We start from the raw sequence: 9,071 nt of genomic DNA on the forward strand, positions 1-9,071 counted from the left end.
GGAGAAAACAGGGAACAAGTTAGGAGCCTGCCACAGAGGACCTCTGAAAGGCTCTGCCCTTCAGACTATCAAAGCAGATGCTGAGACTTATGGCCATCATTTGAGGAGATTGCAGGGAATCTTATGAAAGAAGTAGGAGTTAGTAATACCTGGAGGGGACAGGAGCTCCACAAAGAGAGCAACAGATCCAAAAAATCTGGGCACATGGGTCTTCCCTAAGACCGATAGTCCAACCAAGTAGCATGCATGGAGATAACCCAGAACCCCTGCACAGATATAGCCCATGACAATTCAGTCTCCTAGTGGGTTCCATAGTAATGGGAACAGGGACTGTCTCAGACATGAACTGATTAGCCTGCTCTTTGATCACCTCCCCCTGAGGGGGGAAAAGCCTTACCAGGCCACAGAGGAAGACAATGCAGCCACTCCTGATGAGACCTAACAGATTAGGATCAGAAGGAAGGAAAAGAAGACCTCCTCTACCAGTGGACGTGGGGAGGGGCATGCGTGGAGAAGGAAAAGGAAGGGAAGGATTGGAAGGGGAGGAGGGAGGGAACTGCAGGGGGGATACAAAGTAAATAAAGTGTAATTAATTAAAAAAAATAAAAATAAATTGACACATAGGGGGCTAGAGAGATGGCTTAGTGGTTAAAAGCACTGGCTGCTCTTCCAGGGGTCCTAAGTTTGTTTCCTAGCCACCACATGGTGGCTCACAACCATCTGTAATGGGATCTAATGCCCTCTTCTGGTGTCCATTAAGACAGAGTACTCATATACGTAAAATTAATATTTTTTTTAAAAAGAACTGACACATAGGAAAATGGACAAAGATTATGAATTGAAATGCCACAGAAGATAATGAACAGACACATAAAAACATAAACCCAGTAAAAACATAACTATCATGACAATCAATGAAGAGCAAAGTATCACCAAAGAAGAAAAGTCATACAACAGTAACATATGGCAAAGATGAAGAGCAACAGGATTACAGATGTTTGGGGAGTGGTTTGAGACAGGGGCTTGTTGTATAGCCCCAGGATGGCTTTGAACTCATGATCTTCCTGCTGTTGTGATGAAAACAAATGTGTGAGTTCAAGTGAATGCTAGGGTTGAAATGGTGAGGTGAGGGAAAGCAGGCATGAGATGAAAGGGTTTACAGCTAGGTATGAGATAGCTCAGCTGGCCAGAGAAGAAAAAGGGCAGAGCTTCTGAACAAACACCAAAGTGGTCTTGCCAGGCTCTTGGCTGGCTCCCACAAAGGCCCCATCCCTCTAGGAAATACTTTTCTAATTGCAGTAGACTAAATTGTGAGTGATAATAGTTTCTTTTCTTTGTTTTGTTTTTGTGTTTTCAAGACAGGATATCTCTGTGTAGCCCTGGTTATCCTGGACTCGCTTTGTAGAGCAGGCTGGCCGCAAACACACAGAGATCCACCTGCCTCTGCCTCCCTAGTGCTGGGATTAAAAGTGTGCACCACCATGGCTGGCCTCTTTAAGTTTTACAAAGGAGTTTATTATATGTTTGTATGTGGGGCCTTATGCAGGCAAAGATCCTGTCTCCCAAAGATAGGTTTCCCTGAAATCCTTCTTCCCAGAAATCTGAGCTCTAAACCCAGAGCTCTGCTAATGTGCACAATCAGAGCAGAAGTTTCCTTTTATTTTTTTATTTAGTGTGTGTGTGTATACATGTGTGTGAAGTATGTGTTCAAGTAACTGTGTACTTGTGCATGCATGTGCACGTGTGTGAATGCACATGGAAGCCAGAGGTCAACTTCAGGTGTTTTCCTCTATCATGTTCTTTGTGCAGCATTCCCACAACCAAATTTTATCTAGCTAGCAAGCTAGCTGTCTGTCTGTTTGTCTATCTGTCTGTCGATCTACCTACCTACCTATCTATCTATCATTTGTTTATGTTTGCATGGATGTTTTGCCTGCGTGAATGACTATACACCACATGCAGCATGCACGGTGCCTACAGAGGTCAGGAGAGGCATCCTATCTCCTGGAACTGGAGTTGTAGGTAGTTGTGAGCCACCATGTGGATGCCAACAATCAAACCTCTTGGTGACTGGCCACTTCGAGCTTCCGCCACCTTGATCAACCCTTGAACTGTGAGTCAAGATAAACTATTCTGTCCTTAAATTTCTTTTGTTAACTATTTTTGTTCCAACAGCATGTAAGATAATTAATAAATAATTATAACACTAATCAATTAATAAATAATCTGCAGGGAAAATAAAGAGGATTAGAACTTTACAGTACCTTCTATATAAAAATTCATCCTACTCATCTGAAGGAGAACTGCACAGAAACCACTCTCCATGACAGCCTTGGAGTGGGCAAAGAACATATTACAGTAAAGATCATCTAATAGTTCAGCGGACTAAAATAGACACAAAGCTACTTTAGTTAACAGATGTGACAAGAATTTAAAGAGTCTTTCCACAGTGGTACTGGAAGAATGGGGTGTCCGCTTAAAAAAGGGGGGAACCTCAACACGTATCTCATTCCATACACAGATATTATTTTGAGATGAATCATAAGCCTAAAGGTTAAAAAAAAATGAACACTATAAACCAGGAGTGATGGTGCATGCCTTTAATCCCAGTACTTAGGGAAGAAGAGGCAGGTAGATCTCTGAGTTTGAGGCCAGCCTAATCCTCAAAGTGAGCCCAGAACAGCCAAAGCTAAACAGTCTCAAAAACAAACACTACAATGTTTTGAGGAAGAATGGGAGGAAAAGAAGGAGGATGAGAAAGAGAAAAAGGAGGGAGAAGAGGAGGAAAAGGAGAAGAAAGAAGAAGAAAAGAAAGGGGGAGGATAAGGAGTGCCTTATTTTCTATTGCTGTCATATGACACCATGACAGGTAATTTATAGAAGAAAGAATTGTTTGGGGCTTACAGGCTCAGGGTTAGAGAGTCCATGACCATCCCGGTGGGAGCGTGGCAGCAGGGACACAAGAATGGCACTGGAGCAGTAGCTGAGGGCTCACATCTTCAGACACACACCACAAAGCAGAGACATTGAGGGTGGCCAGTCTTTTGAAACCTCAAAGCCAAAACTCAGTGACACACCTCTTCCAACAAGGCCACACCTCCTAATCCTTCCCAAACAGTTACACAAACTGGGGACCAAGTATTCAAACATGAGTCTGTGGGGGCTGTTCTCGTTTAGACTACCACAAAGGAGAAGGACCAATAGAACTGGAAATACAAACTCAATGGTGAAAAAGAACAGGTAAAAACAAAAAAGGGACACTTCAGAAGGCCACTGGACACTTCTAAGTCCAAAGGGGAACTGGATATTTGAGGACAATTTTGTGGTACAATACCCGACAGCAGAGAACAGCAAGTGAGAATGCAGATAGCAGTGACTAGCCCACGGGGCCCTCTGATAAGGAAGAGACAACTCAGAATCCATACTTGTTGACTCAAACTCTCAGGGAATATTCAAATTCCAAGTCACAAGCCTGGACGGCTGGTTTTGAAACTATGTCTCCACATCACCTAGAAGCAGGTGCTTGATGTCAGGTCAGATTGACTCATGGCGTCCATTCAGGCTGAACAATGGTTGTCAGGTGGGGTTTCCTGGGAGAGGTGACTAGTTTCAGCAGCCTCAGAGAAGTCACTCTGGGACTGCCTCCTTCAACGTTGTCTTTTTTTCTTTTCTTCTTGTTTCCAGAAGAAAATCCTGTTGCAGCTAAGCCGCCAGCAGCATTCTCTGCTAGCCAGAAAGGCTTCGATGGACACTATTCCCAAAACAGTGAAGATGTGGTTCTGATTACAAGTGTCTGGTTTCTTCTAGGTTTCTATGGATCCTCACAGCCCACCATGAAGGAGATACACCAAGTCCTTCTGACTTCACTCAAAACCTGTCTGTTTACCTAACATAGTCCTGGAAAGGACCAGGTCCAAAAGTAAGTATGGTGTTGAGAGAGGAGATCTATTTTATTTATCAATAATGCCCACCAGACGATGTTGGTTTGAATTTGACCACTTGGGGGAATAATATAATTAACACAGCTCTAAATTTCCTCTTCATTTAAAAAATGTATCATGGAGGCTGGGCAGGATCAGTGGGTAAGAGCACTGGCTGCTCTTCCAGAAGAGCCAGGTTCAATTCCCAGCACCCACACTGTGGCTCACAAATGTCTTTAACTCCAGTTCCAAGAGATTCAACAGCCTCTTCTGGCTTCTGCATGCACCAGACACATATGTGGCACACAGACTTAGATGCAGGTAAAATACCTATCCATATAAAAACTTTGACTATCACAACCTGCCAGTGGTCATCGCCGAGGAACTGAAGTTGAACCTGAGATTCAACAGAAGCAGAGGACCCCAAGCTAGTGCCTTTCCTGGTATTCTGTGAGGCTTTTATTCCAGACAGCTCCCAGAGAAACCCAGGGGAGTAAATAGAGTCATGGGAGAACAGAGTTGACACGGCAGGATAGTAAAGGGAAGTCTGTTACATAGAGGCCACACGCTACCCCTCTGCATTGAAGCATTGAAGCCTGTGTGTGCACATCTGTGGGCACATGCCCATGACGGCACACATGTGGAAAGCAGGACAATTTCTAGGAGCTGGTTCTCTCCTTCCACCATCCCAGGAATAGATCCCAGGAATAGAACTCGGGTGGTCAGGCTAGGTAGTAAGTGTATGCTTTTACCTACTGAGCCATCTCTACAGCCTCCATTTCTTCTTCTCGGCAACATGTCCCCTCCAGTTCACCTGGGAGCATGGAGGAGGCAGAAGCTCCGCTGAATCAAGCCCTTGTTTGTTGTTTTTCCTGAGACAGGGACAGGAGAAAATTTGGGAGGAAAGGGTTAAGCTGGGTATGGTGGTACACACCTGTAATCCTAGCACTTGGGGATCTACAGAGTGAGTCCAGGACAGCCAATGCTACACAGAGAAACCCTATCTCAAAGAAAAAAAAAAAAAAAAGACAATAATCAGGTTATTATCGGAAAAGCTCAGTCCAGGAAGCGTGGGCTCAGGGCATGGCATGCCAGCCGGGGATGGCTCGCCAGCCAGGGATGGCACCCCATGCTCTCTAAGTAGGAGGCCCTCAGGATCTACTGCTGCTCACATTGCTTCCACAGCTGCTCCCAGCACCATGCAAGTCTGCCTGGGGAGATGCATCAGAGCCATTGTGTCCTTAGTCATCCTGGGGTTCTTTCTTCAAGACAATGAAACAACGCCTGTGGAGTATAAACTATCGCTGGTGAGGAACAGAGATAGAGGCCTCTCCCTCTTCCCAGAAGAGGGTCTTCCCACTTAAGTTAAAGTCTCTGGGTTCGTCGTGGGAATGATAAAGGCGAGGAGCTGAGGAATCCAGACAGTGTCATAGAGGGCATGACCTTTGAGCTGGCTTAGGACAGATGGGATTTGGGGAGGGAAGAAGAGGAGCAGCAGGCATTCCAGACATAGAAAGAGAGAGTGCTGCATGACCACCTGTAGGGAGGGGCTGACCAGCAAGACACCGGTGATGAACACCTGTCCGCTGTCACCTCCTCGCTGCACCTGCAGCGACAGATGATTGTCTTCTCCTTTCTAATATGAGAAATTAGAAGTAACTTCCCCCCAGTGTAAACCTCAGCACACACATAGGGCAGCTGAGGCTTCGGGTGGCTGAGATTGGAGTAGTGAGACTAAGCAAGCAAAAGGACCTTCAGGCTGAGTCACCGCACTCAAGACCTTAAAGACAGGGGCAGGGCTCTCTCTTCCGGAAACCATCAGAGTCCTGAGCCAAGCTAGACCTCATTTGCCAGCTTGACTGTGGTAAAGCAATGACTCCTGGGCAGTGGCTTGGCAGGTAGGTCCTAACTCTGCAGAATTCCAGGGTCACATGGCTGTGGCTGGAAAGATCTGTGGGCTTGTGATCAGGTGGGGAGAGAAGAAAGCTACACACTGACAGATTATAAGTAACGGATCCTAGGGACCATCCAACCAGATCTAAAAAGGACACGACCCCAGTTGTTTCCAGAGGAGCTAAGAATCACCCTTGGGGCTGATAATATATCATCTGTACCCAGATTGAAAAGATGAAAATAATGCAGCAGATAGCTCAGGAGCAAATCAACTCGGAAGTCAAGAATCATTTGAAATACTTCACAGAGATGCAGAAAATTCCTCCTGTACTTCTGCATGCCAACTATACACTCCTGGCTGGAGCTCCTTTCCAGCCAAAGAGTGAGTATGTGGGAGGAGCCATCAGACTTGGCAAAGGCCAGGCAAGGTTGGTCTGTCGGTGTTCGTTTTGTTTTTGTTTTGTTTTGCTTTGGTTTTGGTTTTGAGAACTCTGTAAGAGAGCCTGCAGTGATACTCATTCGTGCCAGGCTTCCAGGAAGGGGAGATGGATAGAAGAGGTGCCAGGGAAACTGGGACAGAGGTGGGGGTGAAGGGAGAATTGGGTAGTCCAAAAAAGACAGTAGTGTGAACTACAGGCCACTGAACTTCACAGCCCACTGAACTGGTCTAGCCAGCCATGAGGTTTTAAAAGGACTTGGAGACCTTCTAGTGCAGGCCTGGGTAGTCCACAGTAGTTGAGATAACTCTAAAGCTCAAGGCCAGGCTAACAATTTGCTTGCATGGCAATAGCTACACAGCTCCACTCCAAAGAGACCCTTATCCTCTATGAAGCTTCTCCAGTGAGCCTTGAAAAGTACTGAGCAAGGGAGACTTTATAGCTTTGAGAAGAGATTCACCTCCCACAACCCTACATTCCCAGGAGAAGATGTGAGCCTGGCCTGGGGGCTAGCATTAGATGAGGGGCTGGGAACAAAGTTCTGGGGTCCATCCGCCTTGCTGAAGTACTGAGAGTGTCCATGTGTTCCTCAGGGCTGCTGACGGTGGGGATCTCCTCAAGGCAGCATACCCACAGGAGTTGCCTTTTGGACACCCTGAAGTCCTTATTTGAAGCTTCCTCAGAACAGGACCTAGAATATATGCTGGTATTGGTTCTTCTATCAGGTACTGACCCCCAGTGGCTCAATGAAACAGCTGCCAACATTTCAGGTCTCTTCAGGCCACACATTGAATTTGGTAACCTGATGGTGGTCCATGGTCTGTTTGGTGGCTCCCTAGCAAAGAGCAGAAATCATACTTCACCCTGTGGAAAGCTTTATTCTAGGCAGAAAACAAGTTCTGTCCTCCTCATGAATTTCGCCCAAAACTTCTCTGACTACTTCCTGTTGCTGGAAGATAACGTGAGGTGTGCCCCCAGGTTTCTGGCTGACATCTACTGGGCACTGTCAGCCTGGAAACAACTCCCTTGGGTGATCCTGGACTTCTCCAGCATGAAGACCTCTGGGAAGGTTTTCCACACCAGGGACCTCCCCCGCCTGATCTCCTACTTGCTTCTCTTTCCAAAGGACACTCCAACTCACTTGCTTCTCTCTGAATTCAGTCTTCTCTTGTCTCAAAATGTTCCTATTCGCTTCAGTTCCTCCATCTTCTACCATACGGTCAGTTCCTGTAAGTTTGAAGACACATGCTTTCCTGTGGAGCAGAACAAGGACTGGGGAGAACCAGATAACCCTGTTGCTACTGTCTTCACGGACATGATCTCGTTTTGGAACTCGGTTGCACAGTACGCCTACATTCTCAATGATGACTGCTTCTGGGCCAGAGACCCTGTAAGAGGCAACTACTTGCTGGTGGTTCTGGATAAGCCACAAAAGATCATCCGGGTAGCAGTGCTGACAGGGATTAGAGAGAGTAAGAATAACTACCTACAACATGGGCAGCTATTGCTGGGCTATAGCCCCATGGACTACCCCAAGCGCTGTGCTCACTATACCTTGGTAGGACCATTGGTGAGAGGTCAGTTGGACCAGATAGTGTTTTATGAAGAAGGCTCTGTGGAGGAGATCAGTTGCATAAAACTTCTGGTGACAGCATCTCATAATTCCTCAGTCAAGATCACACAGATTCAAGTCTGGACAGAAATGGAGGAAGAGGATACTTTATAAGACTGGGTCTAGGAAGGGAGAAATAAATCTATCAATTGACCAAGAATTTCTCCTGTGAATACAGTAATCATGTGATTTATTCTCCTAAGCGGGACCCTATACTGGTTGGTTCTTGTCAACTTGATGAAAACCTACACATATCTGAGAGGAGGGAAACTCAGCCAAGAGAATGGCTCTGTAACATTGACCTATAGACAAGACTATGGATCATTTCCTGAATTAGTGATTAATGTCTCAAACGAAATAAAAATGCTCCTGAAGTATCACAACAGGTCGTCCTCTGGCCTACTACACACACACACACACACACACACACACACACTGTATTAGAAAGCCAGGTGTCATGGCCTATGCCTGTAATCCCAGAATTTTGGGGTAGAGGCTCAAAAATTCTTTATCACCCTCAACAAAGTAAAGGGCTATTACATAAAACCCTGTCTTAAAAAAATCATCTAGATGTGGTGCACACATCTTTAATCCCAGCACTGGGGAGGCAGAGGCAGGATGATCTCTATGAGTTCCAGGCCAGCCTACTCTACATAGCCAGTTCCAAGCTAGCCAGGGATACACAGAAAGACTTTCTCAAAAAGAAAGAAAGAAAAGAAGAGATGATATAGATATCAATTCTCTAGTGAATAAAATAGATGAACCTCAATAAAAATGCAAATGAGTTTTTACAGTGTCTACTTTTAAAAATAATTTATTAATTTTATTCTTTGTACATTGGAATCAGAATCCATGGAACTGGAGTTTATAGACAGTTGTGAGCTTGTAATGCCAGGTTCACGGAACCCTCAGTGACCACCAGGAGACAACTGCAATTGCAACAGAGCTTTTTTATGAGAGCAGGCAATTGCAAGAGAGCTTTATTATGAGAGCGATTGAACTCAGGACCCAAGTCTCACTGACACAGCAGTAGAGAAGTGGGACTCCGAGCTCTGAGTGAACAGGATTTTTAAAGGGAAAGTCTGCGAGCAGGGGGTTTCCATGGCAGCAAGCGGGGGGGGGGGGGAGGGAATACAAGCTTTGGCGTTACAGAATTGGGTGAAGTTTAGCAGGGTGGGGTGACCTTTTCTGAGGCACACAATCACAATG

General features: G+C 45.7%; 1 protein-coding gene across 1 annotated transcript; it reads left to right on the forward strand.

Annotated features, from left to right (window-relative positions):
- The first annotated feature begins 5,113 nt into the window (after positions 1-5,113).
- LOC110546740 (alpha-1,3-mannosyl-glycoprotein 4-beta-N-acetylglucosaminyltransferase-like protein MGAT4E) lies at positions 5,114-8,101 on the forward strand. Its single transcript, XM_021633773.2, has 3 exons — positions 5,114-5,227; positions 6,039-6,195; positions 6,844-8,101. The coding sequence occupies exons 1-3, from the start codon at positions 5,120-5,122 to the stop codon at positions 7,974-7,976; spliced, it is 1,398 nt and encodes a 465-aa protein (XP_021489448.1). The 5' UTR covers positions 5,114-5,119; the 3' UTR covers positions 7,977-8,101.
- The last annotated feature ends 970 nt before the right edge of the window (positions 8,102-9,071 follow it).

The sequence above is a fragment of the Meriones unguiculatus genome, chromosome 11 (assembly GCF_030254825.1).
Source record: "Meriones unguiculatus strain TT.TT164.6M chromosome 11, Bangor_MerUng_6.1, whole genome shotgun sequence".
Taxonomy (NCBI): Eukaryota; Metazoa; Chordata; class Mammalia; order Rodentia; family Muridae; genus Meriones; species Meriones unguiculatus.

Coding starts and splice junctions, on each gene's coding strand:
- LOC110546740 (XM_021633773.2), top strand. CDS start 5,120: ATGCAAGTCTGCCTGGGGAGATGCATCAGAGCCATTGTGTCCTTAGTC. Junction 5,228..6,038: donor TGGAGTATAAACTATCGCTG/GTGAGGAACAGA, acceptor ATCTGTACCCAG/ATTGAAAAGATGAAAATAAT. Junction 6,196..6,843: donor AGCTCCTTTCCAGCCAAAGA/GTGAGTATGTGG, acceptor TGTGTTCCTCAG/GGCTGCTGACGGTGGGGATC.